The sequence below is a fragment of the Nicotiana tabacum genome, chromosome 5 (genome assembly GCF_000715075.1).
Source record: "Nicotiana tabacum cultivar K326 chromosome 5, ASM71507v2, whole genome shotgun sequence".
Taxonomy (NCBI): Eukaryota; Viridiplantae; Streptophyta; class Magnoliopsida; order Solanales; family Solanaceae; genus Nicotiana; species Nicotiana tabacum.
In genome coordinates this window covers 6,903,706-6,926,877 of record NC_134084.1, presented here as the reverse complement: position 1 = coordinate 6,926,877, position 23,172 = coordinate 6,903,706, and the positions used below count along the sequence as shown (strand labels likewise).

General features: G+C 37.2%; 2 protein-coding genes across 3 annotated transcripts; both read right to left on the bottom strand.

Moving 5' to 3' along the window:
* Positions 1 to 1,172: 1,172 nt before the first annotated feature.
* On the bottom strand, positions 1,173 to 21,998 carry LOC107793180 (bax inhibitor 1-like; the record flags this gene model as incomplete). The annotated part of the gene is given in 7 exon segments (NM_001325559.1): positions 1,173 to 1,633; positions 1,730 to 1,885; positions 1,987 to 2,173; positions 2,756 to 2,847; positions 2,971 to 3,114; positions 4,331 to 4,501; positions 21,988 to 21,998. Coding segments are annotated over 6 exon segments (750 nt in total). The 3' UTR covers positions 1,173 to 1,582.
* On the bottom strand, positions 7,128 to 11,768 carry LOC107793181 (vesicle-associated protein 2-1). 2 transcript variants are annotated; one of them, XM_016615469.2, is made up of 8 exons: positions 11,694 to 11,768; positions 11,425 to 11,497; positions 10,072 to 10,142; positions 9,875 to 9,956; positions 9,508 to 9,617; positions 9,263 to 9,379; positions 8,061 to 8,135; positions 7,128 to 7,374 (listed from the first exon to the last, which is right to left on the bottom strand). In XM_016615469.2, exons 2-8 carry the CDS (start codon positions 11,480 to 11,482, stop codon positions 7,246 to 7,248), a joined length of 642 nt encoding a protein of 213 aa, XP_016470955.1. In that variant the 5' UTR covers positions 11,483 to 11,497; positions 11,694 to 11,768; the 3' UTR covers positions 7,128 to 7,245. The 2 variants fall into 2 exon arrangements, with proteins under 2 accessions (XP_016470955.1, XP_016470954.1); XM_016615468.2 differs by having other exon boundaries at positions 11,604 to 11,726.
* Positions 21,999 to 23,172: the final 1,174 nt, after the last annotated feature.

The following is a 23,172-nucleotide window of genomic DNA, read 5'->3' as shown; positions in this document are numbered from 1 at the left end:
AAAAAAATTCCAAACTAATGATGTTTCTAGGCGTTTAGCAGGTTCTCTATTAAAAGTAGGAGTTTCTACAGGTGGGTCGACCGGTGCATCAGTTGGGTTATTAAGAGGACTAATAGGTGTATCATCTAAATCCGGTGCTTGGGTTTCATCATCATCCTCATTTTCCTCATTATTTTCTAAGATGGTTTCATTAGGATAAAGAGCATTCATAATTTCATCATCTAATCTATCACCTGGTGCAACATTATGATAAAATTCACTATCGGTAAATTGAAAACAAGGGTGATCACTATCAAGAATTACAGAAGGAGGAGGACGTCTAGGTTGGCGACTACTTTCAACTTGCTTATCTTTTCTAGGTCGGGGAGCCGGGGGAAGGGTAGTTGGTTGGCCACTACTTTCACCGGTTTTATCTTTTCCTTTACCAAACATTTTTTTCAAAGTAAATGCCATATTAATTATAATTATGCAAACTAAACCACACAAAAATATATTCTAAAAACGTAAGAGTTGAAACGAGTTTACCGGATTGCCGAACAACTTCTTGAAAATTGAAAATCGTTGAACACTTGAAAACTTCAATTCAACAACTTCACAATTTTTCACGAAATTTCAACAATAAATTAAGTAATTGTAGTAGAGAGATTGAGAGAGACTGAGAGATATTGATGAATTGGTGAATAAAAATGAAAGAATGAGGGGGTATTTATAGTTGAGAAATGAGGAAAAGTGTAATTATATAAAGTTTGGGGGCCAAATGGCCATTTTTTAAACTTAAAAACGGTCATATTTTCAGCCCAAACGGCTAGATTTTAAATATGGCCGTTGGAGAATTTTAATTTTTTTTAAAAAAAAAAATAGCCGTTGGGCCCGCCAGGACCGGCCCAGGCCCGCCTGACGGTCCCGGGCTAAACGGTCCCGGGCTCGTGGGCTCAACCTTGAAGACCAGCCCGTAACGGGCTCAGGAGGACCACCAAGACCGGCCCACCCAGGACCGGCCCACCAGGCCCGTTAGGACCGCGGGCCCGGTCCAGTCCGGTCCAGGCCCGGCCCACCGAGCAGCCCTATCTCCAACTTCTTGGGCATAGAATACGTAACTAATAAGCCCTGCGCTAAAACCACATCCAACCCATGGCTTAGGGTAAAAAATTCCCATGTTGAAGGACAAAAGTAACTACAATTGCGCCTCAGTCTTAAACAAGTTGGGGCGACGGTGTGAATTTTCATTTCTCCCATCAATATGAGAAATTAAACGTCAAGAAAGAAGATGGTCTAACATAACGGAAAATCAACTATACAATCATGAACAACCTAACACAGCAAAAGGGAGCAGAAATAAGTAGTACACTCGTAGGTTATCGATATAGTGTAAACATGCATGTTATTTGATGGTATGCTTCGGAAACAAAACCATCTATGTACCACCATAACCACATTGGCATGCGGCATAACAGAGCCTCGCAGCTTAATCTGAGGCGTTACCAAACTATTAACAACATACTTGTCGAAGGTCTACAGAAGTTTATGAACAAGAAAATGCCAGATTCTAGAGTTACAGAGTCTTTGAATAACCGCTTATGCATTAGTTTCTCCTCTTCTTCTTCTTCTCTTCCTTGTCGGATGCATTCTTCAGCTGGGAAAAAAAGAAAGAGTCATAGTATCAGCAATACATAGAAAGGGCAGGTGGGTCAACACTTTGCAGAATAAACCGATTGGAAAAATCGCTCACCATTATGATTAATATTCGCACAAAAACAGCAACAAAATCTGTAAAGAGGGTCAGAGCATGCTTCACGTAGTCCAAATCCCCAAGGTGTGCCTTCTCAATTATATCTTGGGTGTCAAAAATGATATAGCCCACAAACACCAAGAGCCCAAAATAAACCTGCGAAGAAACAGGCATTAAGAGCCAAACATAGTCTCCTTCAGAGTTCCCTACCAAGTTAAGAATGCTATGAGACGACAAAAAGAACGTTGAGTTCATACCTCGAACTTGAACAAGGCCATAGAACCACCAAAAATGGAGGACGCGAAGTGCAACCAGAAAAGGATAGAGAGACCAGATGAAAGAAGACCTCCAAGATACAAGTACTCTCTGCGCCTTGCCACCATGGCAGCAGCTGAGAAGCAACCAAAAGCCACAGCACAACCAACAAAAGCACCGATCACAATGCTGCAATACAAGGAATGTAAGCATCAGAAACACATTGTTAACATTTAAGATTGTGCAGCTGTTAACTAGTCAGTCCCAGGAAATAATAATTCTCAACAACCAGATACACAAGCATGCAAGCAAAAGCTACTCAGAATGGAGATAGAAAATTAGTATTAGAATATGAGATGATATCATCTTAACAGAGCAGGCGAATCCAGGCTCACACAGCCCACCCAAAACTTGATTAAATTCCAGACCTTCAGACATATCATTTCTCATTCAATTTTTGTCGCTTATTTGTACATTAAACTTTTCCTCGGTAAACATTGGGAAATTTTTAGTGTGCTTTTGTATTTCCACAACAAAAAGCTAATCTAAAACATCAAGCTTAAAGTAACAGTACAATGAATTTCAAAATAATTATTCCAAATTTATAGGCCATTTTCTAAAGCTAAGGGCAAATGTTATAGTGGTTCCACTTCCAAACCAAAATAAAGCATTAGCTTTAGTGCGAAAAAACTAAGGCTACGAGCTAGAAACAGTGGCAATTCTTTAAAACATGAACTACCTAAATCGATAAAATGATGGAGGACCACAAACCTTGGGTCAAAGTCAATAGCCAATTCAATCAGTGGACCAATAGATGCTCCTTTAAACAGTGCAGCTGCCATCAGAAGTGCTATCCTCTTTTGCTGATCACCACAATTAACACATATATCAAGTTAAAATCAAATGAACACACAAAGTGGAGAATCACAGATGTGAGGCAGAGGAGCAAATGATAAGCTCTATCAAGAAAAATACTTAAAGAGTACCTCTTCATACAGAGGTGTCGCCATCAGCCACACTATGCTTCCCACACATCCCAATGTCGTAAGTAAGCCACCAATGTTCCAAAGAATGTGAAGGTAAGCTCCAGCAGCCGAAGCAACTAAAGCACAACATAATGAAAGGTAGACCTACAATCAAGATAGAAATGATGATCAGGATAACATTCTGAAGCAATACTAAAACCTTACAGTACAATCCAAGACCAGAAAAACAGGAAAAAAGAGATAAATGGGTAGATTCCACCAAATTTCTGCCACATTGACACAGTTCAATGCCAAGTAGAATGATCTCTTAAATTAGCATGAAAAAGTCCCTTGACAAACCTAAAACTTCTAGTACTGAGACGAAATGAAACATCCAGCTTTAACTTTAACTATTCTCATGTAAAGCAAGAAGAAGAGTGCTGCAAACACCAAAAATGAATTATTATTTTTGGTAACCGAGAAATCTCCCGAGGACACACATGGTCTGAAACTGATGAATAATGGAGCCGCCTCTCTTCCCTTCTGCACTTAAATACATGCTTTTGTCTGCAGTCAAACTCGTGACGTGTGCTTTTAACACACACATCATGTTCTATGCTCTTACTACTAGACCAAAGCCCTGAGGACTTTCGGATGAGGCGGGTCACACAATTAATGGTATCAAGCATGCCTCCATCCCGATTCGACTCTCACCAACTATACTAGCCCAATAAAATGAATCAAAGTCGCACGTGAATAAATACAATTAAAATGTCCCATCTCTAACTACTTTTAGTTAAGGCGTTAACACAATTCAACAAGCATTAAGCTTCCATAAATTCTCCTATTTTCTAAACCTAATTTGCTTTGCTTTAGGCCAAAGAAATTAAAAAGGCCACAATTCTAACTGTTGTCAGCAAATAATTAATAATCCGATAGAAGCGCAAGGGAAATTAATTGAATTCAATATTACAGTAACCAGATAAACAAATTCCTTGTTCCAGTTTCTACATTCGCAAAACACAGCCAATTCAAAGCTCTAATAAAGCCAAAAACAACAAGTTGAGATTGTTGCAAAAATAGCATAATTATGACGATATTTTACTGATACTAACCTTTTTGAGATGATACCTTAACACAATTCAACAAGCATCAAAGTTCCACAAAATTCTCCTAATTTTTTAAAACCTAATTTGCTTCGGTATCTAGGCCAAAAACTTTTTTTAAAAAAACCATAATCCAGGCCGTTCTCAACAAATAATTGATTCAAATTCGTCAAATAAATTCAACATAATAATAACCAGATAGACAAATTTCTTGTTCCAATTTCTACATTCGCAAAGCATAGCCGAAAATATGACGAAATTTTACAGATACTGACCTTTTTGAGATGAGTTTGAACAAAGGGAGAGATCTGGCGGAAGTTCTTAAGAGAATCGTAACTCCAGCGATTGCGAGACGACGCCGACTGTGAATTGAAGAACGATGTGCAAGACTCCATTTCTCTCTCTTTGCTTCTTCAACACGCCAAAAATGTTTTCTCAATTAACAGCTGAATTTTTAGGGACGTTGAAAATGTGGTTATATAGTTACGTACCTGTTAGTTCCTGGAAGTTGCAGGAAGATAAAAGTTTTCAAGGGTCATTTACTTTCTTTATTTACATTTACACCCAACTCTTTTTCTTTTTGGGTTTAAATTTTAATTATCCTTTTTTTTTTTTTATAAAAAAAATCATGGCAGATCAAGAGAGTAGTATATGGGGGTTCCCGCAAACTCATTAATTTTTGCATAGACCCAATATTTTTATTAAAAAATCCCTTAAATATTTATAACTATGTAACCGTGAACCCAATTATTACTCCCTCCGATCCATAATAATTGCTTTTTTATTTTGGTCCAAAATAAATGACTTTTTATATAATCAAGAATGAATGAATTTTATTTTTTCCAACTTTGCCCTTGTTTAGAAATCCTATTATATCAAGTTAATAATATGCTAATTTTAATTAAGGTTAATAATATACTCTTTGAAAAGAGGGGTTGCTCTAATGGTAAGTAACATCCACTTCCAACCAAGAGGTTGTTAGTTCGAGTCTCCCCAAGAGTAAGGTGAGAAGTTCTTGGAGGGAAGGATGCCGGGGGTCTATTTGGAAACAGCCTCTCTACCCGAGGGTAGGGGTAAGGTCTGCATACACACTACCCTCCCCAGACCCCACTAAGTGGGATTATACTGGTTGTTGTTGTTGTACTTTTTTTCCTAGGAGTTAGTGTTTTCTTAAGAGGTGTGCCAAAAGTCAAAAAGTCATTTATTATGGGCCGGAGAGAGAGTATTGTATATTAATTTAAGATTATAATAGGAATTCATAAACTTCAAATCATGGATCTGCCTCTGGGTAAAATACTCCCTAATGAAGACGATTTTATATTAAGGACTTGAACCTGATACCTTTGATTTAGAATGAAAGAGTACTTATTACTGCACCATAATCTTTATTGGTCGTTTAATTATCTTTATCAAGTATCATTTTAGCTCGAATTCGACACATTTAATTAGGGTAATTCAAATTATCCCACCACATTCCTGAATGGTTACCTTGATATTCCTGAGTCTTGCTGCTTAGGATTTACTTTATCCTTCCATTTTTTTTTAAATTTCTTCAGTTTTCAACTAGATATCATAACTTATTTTCTTTTACCTAAATTAGAAGAATCAATGACCTCTTAATTCCAAACTAGTTGGGATCTATTATGTAAGGGGTCGTTTGGTAGGATGCATTAGATAAAATAATGCATGCATTAGTTTTGTGTATTAATAATACTTTGTTTGGTAGATATTTTGAATCTATTCATTAGTTAAGCAAACATTAGTTATATATTCTATTTGGTATTAATGCAATGCAATGGATTTTAATGCATGCGTTAGCTTAGTTAAAGATAAAATTGTCCTTCAAAATTTATGCTTTATTAAAATATGCTTGTTATTATATTAATGCAAGTTTAAATAATCCAAATTGTGAAAAGTAAAATTATTCCCTAGTAAATAAATAAATACTTAGCAGATTTTCTTTTTATAAACAAATATTTAGTTCTATATTACAATATAGGTAGACAAATCAAATAATTTTTTTTAAAACTTTTTCATATAAAAACATTTCTCAACATATGTTTCTTTTAAAAAGTTAGAGTGATGGACTGGTTTTGAGGGCATTTTTGTAAACAAACAATTCTTTTAGAAATTGTGCAATGCTTTAATACATCAAACCAAACAATAAATAAGAAATATGTCAGCATAACTAATACCAGCATAACTAATACAAGCATAACTAATACCAGCATTACTAATACACCATATTCAGTATTATTCTTATGCACCCTACCAAACGACCCCTAACTTCATCCATTTTGTTCTTCACTAGACACGTTAAGAACAAATTTAGTATTCAAGAATTTCATCTAATTAAATTAGTTATTATACACTAACAATCGTAGCATAGTCGTATTTCATTTTTCCAAGCTCAACAACACTCAATATTATAAGCAAGTTTCAAACATATCCAAATATGTCATCAAAATGTTCGCAACTCTATTTGTTACAACTTACAACTATGTATTTCTTCTTGCTTCATCTTAACATATAGTTTGGACTTTACTCTAACTTTTATTTTCTTTAATTTCTTTTATAGATATAATATCTATTTGTTTCAATTGCATATCTTTTTTCTTCTTCTTTTTTTGGCCAAATTTGTAAAAGCTTGGTTGAAACTCCATCATTTTAGCCAAATAGAAAACTTTTAGCAAAAATAATGGAGTACTAGTTGTGTATTTTCTGTTATTTTTTCCTTTAGATATAATGTCTATTTATTTTAATTGTATATTTTTATTTTCAAGCTCAGTTTAAAAAAAAAAGGCCACAGCTTCATTATTTTTTACCAAATAAAAAAGTATAGCCAAAATAATGAACTTGCAGTTGTACACTCTTTATACTTCTTCTTTTGATGCAATGATTATTTATTTCAACGGCATATTTTTACTTTTTCCGGTAATATCTGTAAAAAAATAAATTTAGAGCTATATAAAAAATTATAGCAAGAATAATAAAAATCAAACTATGTATTTTTAGATGCCTTGACTATTTACTTGAAAAGATTAGCCCAAAACACATGATGAGAAAAGATTATAAATAAATAAATTATATAAATTGATCAATTTACACAAAATTAACAGAGCTAGAAAGCTCTTCCCTTCATCAGCACTAGAAAATTATACAGTAAAATCCAAGAATGAAGAAACTTGAGCTATTCTACTGAAGGTGATGACAACAGTTTTAGCAGAAAGCCAACCATTAGGCCAATGACTCCCACAACAATTGCAAACTTTAGAGAGAAGCCTGGATCATTCCGATTTCTTCGTCTCTTCATAATTTCCTGCAAGTTAGAGAAGCAGAAATATGAGAATGGTGGCCAAATTTCATGTGTAGAAAATGATATAACAATAACAACAACAACAACAACTAAGGCTCGTTTCCAAGCAAGTTGGGATCGGATATATGAATGCTCACTGACCATGTCGCTCCATTTAAGCTCATCTACATCCAATATTATACAACATGTGCAGAAGATGATATGAGCTCACAATTGAAGCACCTAAATTATCATCAATTCATTCTTGCTCTCGGAGAGACAAGAAACTCCGAAAGCTTAGATAGCTGTTTACTGTTGTATACTCTAATATATTTCGCGGCCAGCTTAATTGTTGTCCCACTCTTTGTTACATACTTACTGCCTTCTCCTTATAAAGCAAGCAAAATGTAAGAAAGTTGCAACTTCCAGATTTTTTCTCCCAGAAACTAAGGCGTCTTTTTACCTTTTGATTTCAAAACAGTTTAAAATAAGGATGCAATGTCTTATATGAACTATTAATGAATCAAATATATGACTTCCAATGTACAATCAACCATTTATCATGTATTAATGAGGATAATTCAGGCTAGTTAGTTTCTGTATACTGAGCCAGCTTATATACTAAGTATTTTTTAGACTAGTGTATGCCCATATATGGATAAAGTTGCAACTACTCACATTAAAGCGAAAACATAAATAAGTAAACTAACCAGTTCCTGTAACAGCTGTTGTGTTTGTCGGACAGCTGCATCTCTTTCATCCTTGATACGCTGCAATGCTTGATTCTATACCATCGAAGGGCAAATATTTAGCATTAAAATTTGCACTTAGATTCTAGTCTATCCTCTATCTTCATGTACACGGCTCTATCATTGCAGACTAGAAAATATAATGCAAGCAGAGCTTTTCTCAAGTCACACACATGGCACTAAAATATTATTCCCTTGTAGCATATTACAATATGAAATTTTGATTAAAAAGTATAAAAGATGCAGACACATACACGCAGACTAGAAAATGCACATAAAAAGTTTCCATACCAATACAAACTAGATATTTCTCAAGTCGCACAGAATATTCGTTTCACTGACTGCACACTATGTTATTACAGATGACCAGAGCTTAAGAGTACCAGCTTCTAAGCTATGGTATTTCTTATCTGCCTTAAAAGGGGGAGGCAGAACCATTTGTTTTCAAAATCTTATCACTAAATCAGGATATCAGATAATTACTGCCACAGAAAAGTCGTTCAATCTATTTTTAAGGTCATATAGCATAAGTAAGGAAGTAAAGCAATTGGTGCTTTTGAAAAGTTTACATGCTCTACACGTTTGGCCAGTCATCTGAGAGTATACAAGGTTTGACGGAAATGAGGCAGAGAGAGATAAATAAGCAGAGCACATGGAATTTCTAGAGATTCTGAACTGCTTAGATAACAATCACAAAAGAAATCCTGCCTCAAACATGGTCCCTTTGATGCTCCTTTTGCTACCCGGTATTATCTTATATATCCCTATGGTCATTATAGGAAGTGTTCTACATTCACGTGAATTAAATTTTACCTAGAAAAATACTAAGGTGCGATAAGATAAAAGGCAGACACTGACATCCAACCAAAAGCACAACTCATATCACAAAAGGGAGCAACCCCTGGCTTTTCAAATATAGGAGGAGAAAAGTAGAAAGGCAAATATGAGAAGTTATCACTGAAAAAAAAAAGCCAAGTTTTCGAAAATTAAGATAATATTAGCTGCATGCTTACAAATCTAAGCCACTAGTCATCATCTCCTAAGGAAATTCAGCATTATGATGTTTGGGAACAAATATCAACCTCTCGTGGGAAAGGCAAAGTTCAAACAAGCACTTGAAGCAGTAGAGAAACACGTGGGCTAAAATTAAAGTTAGAACTTACAGAGGTGAAATCAGAACTTTGTTTAAAATCTTCAGAATGTCCAGGAGATGAATGAGGAGATATGTAAACAACCCTAAGCTTGGACTCTTCTACAGTTCTTCCGCTTTCCTTATTAAACTGGATACATCAACATAAAAAATAATAGAACAGTTATCAAAAATAATAATACTAATATCACAGAATAGGAAGAAGATTGTTTTCTATGTAAACATATTACACAGATTCTCTCCACATAAAATTCTTACAGTATCTGGAGAAAGTTCATCAATATCATTATTCACAATTGTGCTCTGTAGGAGGAATTTGTCCTTGCATTGCATATCGGGCGGATACTCCTTTTGAGACTGAAGGGTGACTACAGACACATCATAAAAATTAAAGATCAATATCAAACGCCAACCCCCCTACTGAAAAGATATCAATCGTAGGAATAGAATTTAGGCTAATAGTGTACAACAACAATAAACCCAGTGTAATCCCACACAAGTGGGCTCTGGGGAGGAATTTAGGCCAATAGTGTCTAGCGTACATATTCTGCTACAACAATTAATACTATTTGTAAAATAGACAAATTATGTGAATTGCACAGAATTTCAAGCTCAAGAGCGGCACCTCGAATGAAACATGAATCCCAGGGCTGTATAATACCAGTGTTCGGTCGAACAAAATACTTCTTTGGGGAAGTAGTTTTCACCTATCAACGAAAAACAAGCAGTATAAGTAGAGTGCACATATAATAATGAGTTACAATAGTCCTTTAAAAAGACATCAAGGATTAAAGGAATTATTCTAATTGAGATGAAGCATACCTTAAAAGCAACAGAATGCTCTGTGCTGTTTGTGACTTTAAGATCGCAGTAGCTTTGTTTATCCAACTCAACTGAGACAGGAAATTCCAGAACCACAACCAAACATGAGCGTGTATGACAAGTAAGAATATTCAAAAAGTATTTGATAAATCGTAGGCGAAGATAAAATTGCTTGATTCTCCAAATAGTAACATTGCCATATAAAACAGAACAGGATAAAGAATATGACTCTGAACGGTACCTTCACCGTATTCATCTCTCAGACATATGCTCGATGTTGCATAAAGAGGTTGTTTTCACAATGTCTTTACGTTCTTATCTCCGCTATGTTAACCACCTTTTGTATCTGAGTTGTCAAACTTCTCAAGCAATGGGGATTCACTCTCAATCAAACAAATGGAATTACAAGTTTCCTCGTCATAACAAATCCGATAAACAAGAATTGCAAAAAGAGCACAGAGGTGGACTACTAGGTAGCATTTTCCTTTGGAATTTTTTAAAAGTTTTACAAAGAATATTTCCACAAACGCATTTGTTTAAGTTTCTTCAAGAAGTTTTTGCAAAGACAATTCCTCTTTTTAAAAGTCTTACAAAGAGTATTTCAACAAAGCATTTGTTTAATTTCTTCAAGAAGTTTTTGCAAAAACAATTCCTCTTTTTTCTTTACGCACGAACTTTTTTCAGATGTTATCCAAATAGCTACTCCCTGTAGTCCATAATAAGTGATCATTTTACTTTTTTATTTTGATCCAAAATAAGTGACCATTTACATAATCAAAAAGGAAATAATTTTATTTTTCCAAAATTTGCCCTTATTTACATATTCCAACATGTCAAGGTAACAATTAGTTAAGGTTAATTCACTTATTGTGGACCGGATGAAGTAATATTTTTGGTCAAATATTGAATAAAATCTACTAAAAGCCAAATCATTTCCCCCATCCGCCCGAGCCTTGGTGGGCAAGTACTCGGAAGAATAGTCAAGGTGTGCCTAAGCTGGTTGAAACACCACCACCACCACCACCACCAACAACAAAAACAACAACCTAGTGAGATCCCACAAGTGGGGTCTGGGGAGGGTAGTGTGTTACGCAGACCTTTCCGCTACTACGGAGGAGTAGAGAGGTTGTTTTCGGTAGACCGCGCCCAAAAAAAAAAAAAATCAACCGAAAGCCAAATCATTTCTCCCTCTTTTAATTTCATTTCATCTAATCACACATCTCAACACATAAACCCACACAATCAATAAGAAATGTGAGCAAAAATTCTTATATTCAAATTGTCTTAACAACAAATCCAAAATGAACACACACAAACACAAGCGCACACAGAGAGAGAGAGAGAGAGAATTACATTGGAACCTGAGCTCCGGCGGACTAACAGATATCAACTGGTTCGTAGCACCACTCATGGTGAAAACCGCAACCTGATCAAATCAAATTCCCACCAAAAACGTACAAAAACAGATATATATCAATCGTGAGAAACAAAAAAAAAACAGAAATTTAATAAACCTTAATTAAACAAATTACCAGAGAAATGGCGGAAGGAAAAAATGAACAGAACTGAAATCAAACACAGAGAAAAAAAATCAGTGAAATTCAGAGGTGAAAATGCATTACCTAAAAAATCGCAGAGCTATTGAGAGAGAGGGAAAGTGAAATTTTCGGTTGAGAAGGTGAGTTATAGAGGTGACACGTGGAGGAGAGAGAAAGGAAAAGGAGGCCGAGTCAAAGTGGAAGTTAGGAGTGGCTGTTCTGGATGTGGGGTATAGATGATCTGTCAACAGTATTGATTTTGAGGCTGTATGTATATAATTTAAGGTGTCCTTTGTGTTATCTTAAGATTTGAAATAATTGTCGTGCCCAAATTAGGTAATAAAATTCTTACTCCGTCCCAATTTATGTGAAAGTTTTTAATCGGGCATAATATTTAAAAAATAAAATAAAAAATTAAAATTTATAATCTAAAGCAAATCATAAGTATTTGTATGGCTAGAAATCATTTCACTAAGAAGGAAATTTAAAGTTGAATTATTATTAAATATATAAACATGTCATTAATTTTCGGGACTCACTTAACAGGATTTTTGATAAGCAATATCAAAATTTATTAAAAATAAATAAATAAATAAATTACTATAATAAAGCGTTAGCAGATATAGCAAGTGTGCCAGTGATACAGCTCGAGTATAGTAGGTCTAGACGCCTAGCATGAGAAAGCCTTCTCTGGTAGCAGCATAAAAAGCAATATCATTTTTATATTTATACCTAATATATTTATTTTGTATACTATCTATATATACATATTTAGTATAAATTTTGATAAAGCGTTGTCACGTAACACTATTTGCACAAGTTGTATCCACCTCTGCTTATTAAAAAGCAAAGAGTATTACATAAATCAGGATAGAGGGGGTATTTCATTTGTCTCGATTTAATGGATAAGATCCCAAGTTAATGTATTTTTTCTTTCTTTTATTTTTGGAAAAAAGGTTCAAAATATTCTTCTTAACTATTCAAAACTAATCATTCATGCCCTTCTTTGATTAAGATAAGTTCTTGTTGTTTAATTTTAAGTCTTATGTTGAACAGAAAGCAATTCGTGGTGCTAATCATTTTTCGTTAGTGGAAAATGATAAATGTAGGCCAATTTGGTAAAGGTAGGCCCAATTTTGACCCCAACTATGAAAGGCAAAAATTAACCATTTGGCATAGTTCCAGCCTAATACCGTCAAACAAATAAAAGAATGAGTAGTTCTTTTTTCCTTCACATATTTGGCAAGAAATATATTGGCTAGTTAGGTGATAATTAGCAAAAAGTACATGTTCTTGAGTATGGTTGTATCTCATATTTTATGTGATTTGATGTAGATTGAATGATTATTGTAGTGATTTATGCTCATTATATGTTTCTTATGTGTTGGGACTTGTTAGATGAAAGTTGATCGAAATAAGATGATTTGGCGCGAAAAGGGATAAAAAATACAAGGGAAAAAAAAGTTGAAGGCAGCTCATCCAACAGCTTTGCGCTTCGCGGGTGAGGATGACGAGTCATGATGGGTGCCCTTACACAAAATAGTAACTTTGGGACAATGTGCGAGCCAATGCGAGAAAGAATGTAAAAAGAGAGTCGGGTGCTCGTTCACAGTTCACGCGTCGTGCGAAGGGGAGATGTGGCCCTCAGTTTTCCTAGCCGACTTGGGATTGGACTAAAACGTCTCCTACATCTATAAATGCACCCTAAACACGATTTTTATAGAACTTTCGACCTAGGGAGAGCAAGGAATGGACACGTAGAGCTTGAGGTTCATATTTTTTTGGTCAAACTTGGTGATTTTTAAGTTTCTTTTGATGATTGGTCGTCTGACTACCATGTCTATATGAAGTTAAACTTCACATTCTAGGATTTAAGTTCTTTCATGACTATTATTGTTTGAATACTGGTTTTGGCTTGTTAACATGTCGTATTAGTTTATTTGTACAATCGTATGCTTGATTATTTGATTGCTTGATCATCAATACAATATGATCACGCTCAACTGTGTCTATTAAAAGACTAAGGGGACGTTGCAAATATAATCTGAGGTATTATGCCCCATGTCGAATCCCACAAGGAATTAACGTATCAAGAGAAGTCTTTAAAGTACTAAATTCTTATTAGTCAACCTTCTCAAACTTTGTGAATAACAAGTGGTGTTATGGTCACTACTACAGCTAACAGAATTAATAAACGAAGATTAACTAACACACAGTTGTAGACAATTGGAATAAAGGTCTAAGGTAATGGTTTCCCCCGTTGTTGAATTCCTTAATTGTATGTTTCTTATAGCTTCGATTTAGTTGCCTCTATCGATCATGAACTCTCCAGCTATCGTAACTCTCTCTCAAGTAATTATGATAATTTACTAGACGCACTCCCTCAAGCTACGCTAGCTAGATTCGCATTACAACTTACTTAGATCGCACCCGAGGTATCATTATCTCTACTCCAACCTCTAAACCCTCGATTATGACTCTCGCCTATACTCCGGGAGTGATGTTGTTCAAACAATTACCTAAATATGCACTCTCTCTCAAGCAGATACATAATAAATAGGAACGACTAATTGAGGATCCTTTCAACTAACCAAAATCAAAACGTAGTTGAACAAATAGAGATTAACAACCAACTCAAAACTATATTAATATAACAACAAGTTCATCCACAACGGGTTCACCCAAAACCTTAGATTAAAAGAGTTAGCTACTCATAACAATGATGTTCATCATAATAATCAAATTCATTACAAATCATAAAAACAAAAGGAAGAAGAGAAGAACTTGATGTAGAATACTCCTCCTTGCCTCTTGCCTTTCCTTTTCTTGCTCTCAGCTATCAAAAGCTGCACAACCCCCCTTTGGCCGAGCTTGACCTTCTATAGGTTAAGTGAATTTTCCCCAAGACTTCCAAATTTACCCCTGAGAATTATTTTTCGGAACTGGGCTAGCGCGGCCGCGCACATGGGCGCGCTAATGGCCGCGCTAGTAGCCTACCATTCTGCCTCGACCATCTGGGCTAGCGCGGCCGCGCTAGTCCAGTCCTTCATTTGGTCAATTCTTTTTCTCGTCTTCTCGCTTACTCAGCTCCTAGAGGTCTTTCTTGCTTCAATGTAGCTCCAATCACAGCTTTAGGACCTCATACAAGCTCCTCATTCCTGCAACACAATTTAGAGCTCATTTTTCATCATTTAATTATATTAGAGCATTGAAACATAATCAAGCTGGGGCAAAACAATCGTCAAATGACATAAATCTAGCCTAATATCAACACCCCACACTTATATCTTTGCTAGCCCTCGAGCAATCCACCACCCTTTATAGAGGTTCCTTCACTAAGCATTCTTCCCTAACGCATCACACCAAGAACAAATCACATGAGTTACACCTAGTAGTGAACAATCCTAGCCTCAAAAGTTGACTCTCACGTGCCGTGCAATATTCATACCTTCTCAAGCTACTCTACACAGAAGTCAAGACTTGCCTTCCCTTCATGAATCACATGCCCTCACATTCACACAAGAGAGTAGTTCCACATATAATGATATTTAGAACAATTAGGAACTTGGATAGATGAAATTCACTCACTCTAAAAAAAAGAACATTCATATCACAAAGATGCATCATAAGCTTACCCGTAGTGTACTACTCTACTAATTGAGCCACTCAGTCTAAGATCAATAGGACCTCACTTGGTTGTAATGTAGGCTAAGGGACGGGTAGGATATATTTGATATAGTGACTAACCTCCCTACGCACTTTTTAATACAATTACATTAACATTCAAAGCCATACTTCTGTCAACCAAACATTTCACCACCATTTTTTTTATTTACAACAACCCCATCCATTAGGGGCAATTATAGCAAACCACCACTTCTCAACCACTATATTTTTTTTTGTGTTACTTCATCTTTTATGCGACAAAATTCGACATCTTTTTTTTCCGATTTCGGTGGTTCCACTCAAAAACCAAACCCTACCCCACACTTTTGCCTTTGCATAATTCTCAATACCATTCAAGTGCTTATGTGAGGAAAAAGGGTTCAAACAGAAGGCTATTCAAACAATTGGGTAAGGTTTGCAATGTGGTTGCCAAAGAAATAGGCTTATAGGCTCAACGGGGTTAACTAAGATGTATTGCAGTTAGGTGGGTTTACTTTATAAGTCTGGCTCAACAAGGAATTGCCTATATCACTTCTAAGACTGAATGAAACTACTATTTCGCGTTGCAAACACACAGGGCAAGTTCTAGGCATCAAATGTGAATCATGGAATACATTAAAACTCACACATATGGCACATGACTCATTCAAGATTGGCTTATCAAGACACTCTCTTCTGATTATTCAAGTCAGTGACAAATATACAATTTAAGGCACTTTAGCAAGAATCAACTACTGAGCACAAGCGTTACACTCTAGTGTCTATTGTGTTCAGGTGTAAAAACGCTAGAGGTTTTTCTTTTCAAATTCAGCTCGTTAGCCCATTAATCCTAATTTAAAAACTAAAAAGAAAACAAAATGAATAAAAACTACCTATACCCGGTTCAAGCTAAACCCTTGGAAAAGAACCGTGGCTCAAAGAAAAATCAAGGGGGAGTTACTACACTACCTAAAAAGAAAATAAAAAATCTTTTTGTATTTTTTTTATACTAACTTCCCTCAAGAAAATTATCTAAAAGATCCATCATCAGGAAGAGTCTTCATTTTCATTTTTTTTGTTCGACTTAGTCCAAGCTACTTACATACTTTAAACTAATTAACTCTTACTTAACACCAAAGCAATCAAAGCTAAACAACCAAAACAAAACAAAACCAACCAAAATCAACTAGTCAAAGGTTACAATTACATATATACAATGAAGTATCCCCACCCCACACTTATATTGAAGATATGTCCCCATGGCTTTAAAAATTAAAGAACAGTGAGGTAGAGGTACTTCCCTGAAGGCTCACTTCTGGTCGGAGACGGTGTCTGGGTTCACGTTGCACGCTCGTCCCAAAGCTCTCAACCAGTCCAAGAACTTTTTTTCAAACTTCCCCTGCCTGTCAGCCACCACCTCAACACGGGCACCTAAATCTGTGACTGAAGTATGTAACCCAGCCATCTCTTGTTCCAAATTGGTCATGCGGGTGCTCCTGCGTGGTTGTGAAGATGTGGATTCCCTAGATGGTATTGCAACTTCTACAACGTGCTCTGGGGCCTGGGGTTCGACCCTCATATTCTCCGCTTCTTTATCCTCGTCGTCTGAGTCGTCAGAGCTACCACTACTCTCTTCCTCTGCTGTTGCTGGCTCCTTACCCGTGGTTACTTTGTCCGCTCGGAACTTGCAGTCCTTTTTTACGAGCCCATCCGCAGCTAGATTTTCGGGCACTCGAGCATCCATGCAAAGCTGAGTTAGTAAAGAAGGGAATAAGAATCCATACCTTTTTATTCGGCTGCGGATGAACATCTCGTCATGTATTACTTTAGCCACGTCAAAGTTGTGTCCATTGACGAAGCACCAAATCAAAGCAACTCTAGGCCCATTTACCTCTGTAGTATTGTGGGATGGAATCAAATGGTTGTTGATGAGATACAACCAACATTTTGCTTCAAAAGTGAGTGCGGAGAAGTGGAACTTCTCACCATATTGCATCCAAACCACATCTTTCTCCGGTGCACAGATTGTTTCAAAGAATCACTACCACTTTTCCTGTGTTGGGTTACGGCCATACTTATAAAAGTCATCATAATCAATCACAGGAGGGGGTAGCTGGTATGTCATCCTTATCGCCTCAATAGAGGCATTCAACGCTTTCCGTCGTATTGTGACGATGCCATTGTCATGCTCAGGTGCGTTGGCGTAAAATTCCCTCACAACCATTACATTACCCTCACCGGGCTCATTAATGAATGTTTGTAGCCCTCGTCTCATCAGCTTATCGTACATGTGAGGGCAATTTCGCTGGAGTGATCGGACGTCAATACCCCACTCAGGAATTGGCATTTTGGAAGCCTTCTCAGCAAAGCAGTCTTGGGCTTTAGCCGAGACAAATTTGTGATTATCAAAAGGGCGTTCAGGGGTAGCCTCGCATGTCCTGGATGAGCTAGCTTGTCTGCTAGAAGATGGACCGGTGGTGCGGCGTTTCTTCGATGGAGCCATGGTACCTGAAAAACGGGAACAAATAAGTACCTCCCAACACTAAAAATTGTGACGCACTACGGTTACTCAGATTTCACACGCATACGTGGCACAATTACATAATTACACTCATTGAGGCCTTTTCACAAACACCTTGTGGGCATTAGGCACTCACAACCCATTCAAAGCAATTTACAACATGAACCCACTACCAAATTTTCCAAAAGTCACAATTCAAGTAAAACAACACTCTACAATTCGCACCACCCACAAATACTACAATAATTATTACCAAATCTACTACTAACAAACAAATAAAAAAAATAACCATATAAAAGAAAGCACACTTAAACACACAAAAATCTGCAGAGATTATGTGAAAACAAAGAAAGAAAATTGAAACAAGAGTAACATACGTGTAGTGTGAGTGAGGAGTAGAGAAGAGGGTTAAAGGGGAATGTTATTGGAGACTTAGAGAAACTTGAAAGATATGAAAATTTTCTGGAAGAGGGGAGCTGAAGAAGAAAAGAAATTGAGTTATGAGAGATTGGGGAGGGTTTCTGAAGTTTTTAGGGCGTGTGGTTTGGTGGGGGGGGAGGGTTTGTTAGATGTGGGTTATTAGATGAGGGGGGAGGGAATTTAGACTAAAGAAAAAGAGGAAATTGAATCATAAAAAAAATTTAGAACAAGTGAAAAATTGTCAGTTATAAGGGCTTAAATCGAGCGTTCGTAGCGCGGCCAAATGCGCGATCGAGCTAGTCTAGCACGACCAAGGCAGAAAGTTTTGCCAAATTAGCGCGTTCACTCGCGCGGCCACTAGCGTGATCGCGCTAGTAGCGCGGCCAGTAGCGCATTCACTAGCGCGGTACAGGCATAATGTTTTGCCAAATTAGCGCGGTCTTAGCATGTTCAGGAGCGCGATCGCACTAGTAGCGCGTTCATGAGGGCGGTCGCGCTACTGGGCTTTGATTTTTTTTTTTACAATTTTCACCTGATTTTTCTATTTTTGATTGCCTTATCACCCGCCCATTGTCACCTACATTGGTTAGCATTTTCAAAAACTCACAATTAACCACTACTACTATCGTCGGGTTGCCTCCCGACCAGCGCCTTAGTTAACGTCGTGGCACGACGTAGATCAAGCGCATTTAAGGCTCGCTCGACCTTTGTGGTTCAACGAGAAGTATGACGGACAACTCTTTCATTTTATCCATCCCCACATACAGTTTGAGTCGTTGTCCATTAACCCTGAAGGTGTTAGTGCTATCTTTACTGGTTATCTCCACAGCCCCAAACGGGAATACTTCGGTCACCCTGAACGACCCAGACCATTGGGACTTAAGCTTACCAGGAAACAATCTAAACCTTGAATTATACAATAATACCTTATCTCCGGGTTTGAAATTTTTATCCATAATGTGTTTTTCATGCAACCTCTTCATTCTTTCCTTGTATAGTCTCGTGATTTCAAAGGCGTGATATCTGAATTCCTCCAACTCATGCAACTTTGTCAGTTGATTTCATCCAGCCTCATCAGGGTTCATGTTCAATTGCTTTAGTTCCCACCAAGCTCGATGTTCTAGCTCCACAGGCAGGTGACAGGCCTTCCCAAATACCAACTTGTACGGTGACATACCAATAAGTGTTTTGAATGCAGTCCTATATGTCACAACCCAAGCCGATGGGCCATGACGGGCACCCGGTACCTTACTCAACCGAGTACCAATGTAACATATCTTTCTTATTACACCATCATATACTCGTGACATACGGGCCTAATAGGCCAACATGATCATTTATAAACTCAAAACATAGGCCGACAAGGCCGTACAATCTTTCACGTACACAACATATGTCTACAAGCCTCTAAGAGTACATAAATATCATAAAGGTTGGGACAGAGTCCCGCCATACCAAACAATATACATCTAAATCATACTAACCAAACACGCAACTCCGAAGCAAATGGAGCGCACCAACATCTTCCGTTGAGCTGATAACCTACTTGGAGGGCTCTCGATTTGTCTATCTGGATCTACGGGCATGAAACGCAACGTCCCCAGGCAAAAGGAAGGTCTGTACGAATAATGTACCGAGTATGTAAGGCACATAAATAAGTACATAATAGACATGAAAAAAATATAGAGTACATGACTCAACCTGTAAGTCTGACTAACTTTGTAAATCATAAATTACTTCTAGCGTCATGCATATGCGTATGAATGTCATGTCGTGCATATGTACATATTTCATAACATCATCAGCCTCTGAGGGCATCCCATCATATTATATTGGCTACTGTGAGCAAAATCATCATCGCATACCGGCTGATTAGGTGGTGGTGCATATATAATGCCATAACCTTTCTCATATCCCATATACATATATATACATACATATATACGCGTATATAACGCCGTTTGAATCATATTTCAGCCACTGTGGGCAACATCATCATCATATACCAGCTGATCAGGTGGTGGTGCGTATATAATGCCGTAACCTTTTCCCATATCCCATATACATATATTTATATATATATGCGTATATAACGTCATCTGGTCATGGGTCAATGCACATGTATGAAATGCATGAAAAATATGTAATAATTTTAATATTCCTTCCGGATAAATTTTTCCAACTGCATATTATTCTGAGACCCATGAGCAGAAGATAAAATATTATGACATACGGAAATTCAAGAACATAGATATCTCTAATAATTCTATGAATAGAGTCATTTATAGAATTTGTGCATTTGCACGTTTTGTTCGTATCATATGGATCATGCCAAAAGAAAGAAGGGATAGCCTTAACATGTCCGGACCCCATAAGTAATTGAGACCTGAGCAACGTGAACCAGTGAAATAGAAGGTGGTGTTGCACTTCCAAGATACGGGTCCCTGTATTTCTCCTGCTCATTGATTTACCCAGATAAAAAAGAGAAGAAAGTATCATCACCGCCTAGTTTCTTTTCATTTTTTTGGTGAGGAGTTGCAGAGACAAATTTAGTACAACTCCAAAATTGGATGACGATTTTGAGTCAAAAACTTCATAGGGTGTGTATTATTTTTCTTTGAGATTTTTCTTTTAAGAGACAAGCCATCAGAATCCTTGGTTTATAATTTAAAGAACAATCCAAGTCTTTGTACCTTAATCAACGATAAAGATTAACAATGAGAGTTATATATATCACCTGATCCAATTGATTCAATAGTCACTTAGTTGGATCACATGTTAGTGACACATTGAATTCTTATCCAATTATATCAATTAATTAGTTAATCTCCCACTAAAATCAATAATTATCCAACTATCACATAATTAAAAATTATCTCAAATTACTTATCATACCACTTACTTTTAACACACTTTATACATCTTGCTATTATGGTCATGTGGTATATTACTAGTTCATAAATACCGAGTATTTTAGCTCGGCCAGTATTTTATCCCAAAATGCCAAAGTTTGACAAAATTCATTTTATTAGACTTGCTCCCTCTTTCACCTTCATGAATTTACTAATCCCTTGTGAAATAACATAATCCTTATAATCCCCAAATAATCTTTTCCTTGGACTGATGTCAATTACCATAAGACAAATTCAACGTAAAATACAGCAGGGTGCAATACTGTCGTAACTTATTATTACGAAGCGTAATATCATCGTAATGTAATACCATCGGGTACAACACTATTATAACTTAATACTGCAGGACGTAACATCAATCGTAATATATTACTGCAGAGGGTAACACCATCGTAACATATTACTGCAGAGCATAACATTGTCGTAATATAATAATGCGGGACGTAATATTGATGTAATATTGCGGAGCGTAACACTATAGGCCCAGAGTGCATCGTCAAGCTTTTTCGCCCAATCAGTTCTTGTGGCGTTTACAGTTTTAGTAAGCACACTCTTGATCTCACGGTTTGAGACCTCTACCTACCCACTTGTTTGAGGGTGATACGGGGTCACCACCTTGTGGTGCACGTCATATTTAGACAACAACTTCTCAAAGACACGATTGCAAAAGTGCGTGCCTCCGTCACTAATGATGGCTCTCGGAATTCCGAATCGGGTGAATATATTCTTCTTCAAGAACCCCACCACCACTCTCGAATCATTGGTAGGGAATGCTGCAGCTTCCACCCATTTGGATACATAATCTACCGCAACAAGTATGTATTTATTGCCGTAAGAACTGACGAAGGGACCCATGAAATCAATTCCCCAGACATCGAACACCTCAACTTGCTGAATTGGATTCATTGGCATCTCATGTCTACGGGATATATTGCCCGTTCTTTGGCATTCATTGCAACCCTTTACCCATTGGTGAGCATCCTTAAAGATTGTTGGCCAGCAGAACCCGACCTCTAACACCTTCGCTGCTGTCCAAACTCCTCCAAAATGTCCTCCATAAGGTGACGCGTGACAAGCCTGCAAAACAGAATATTGTTCTATCTCGGGGACACATCTCCGGATCATGTTATCAATGCAAATTTTAAACAAATACGGTTCATCCCAGTAGTAGCTTCGGCAGTCACGATAAAATCGTTTCTTTTGAACATAGAAGAGTTCATATGGTTCAATGTCGCAGGCCAAATAGTTTGCAATATCAGCATACCATAGCACATCTTCCACACTTGTGGCTAGCAGCTGCTCATCTGGAAAGGTTTCCAGAATATCCTCAGACTTAGTTGCATTTTCAGCACCTTCAAGGCATGACAAATGATCAGCGACTTGGTTCTCCGTGCCCTTACGGTCACGAATCTCCAAGTCAAACTCTTGCAGAAGCAGCACCCAACGAATTAGGCGTGGCTTGGACTCTTTTTTATCAACTAAATACCGAATGGCTGCGTAATATGTGTACACGATCACCTTCGACCCTATCAAGTAAGACCTGAACTTATCAAAGGCGAACACAACAGCCGACATTACTTTTTCAGTTACCGTGTAATTCAGCTGAGCACCACTCAGCGTCCTACTAGAGTAGTAAATAGGGTGCATTACCTTATCCTTACGCTGTCCCAACATGGCTCCCACAACGTAGTCACTAGCATCACACATGAGTTCAAACGATTGCTCCAGTCGGGAGCAACTATAATCGGTGTTATGACTAGCCGCTTCTTTAGTTCCTGAAAAGCCACCCTGCAATCATCAGAAAACACAAATGGGTTATCTTTTTCGAGCAACTTACAGAGGGGATTGGCGATCTTGGAAAAGTCCTTGATGAATAGCCGGCGTGTCCTAGGAAGCTACGAATAGCCTTGATTGATGTGGGAGGTGAAAGTTTTTCTATCACGTCGACTTTGGCTCTGTCCACCTCAATCCCTTTACTCGACACAAAGTGCCCCAAGACAATTCTTTCTTGTACCATGAATGGTACTTCTCCCAGTTCAACACTAGATTCATCTCGATACACCTC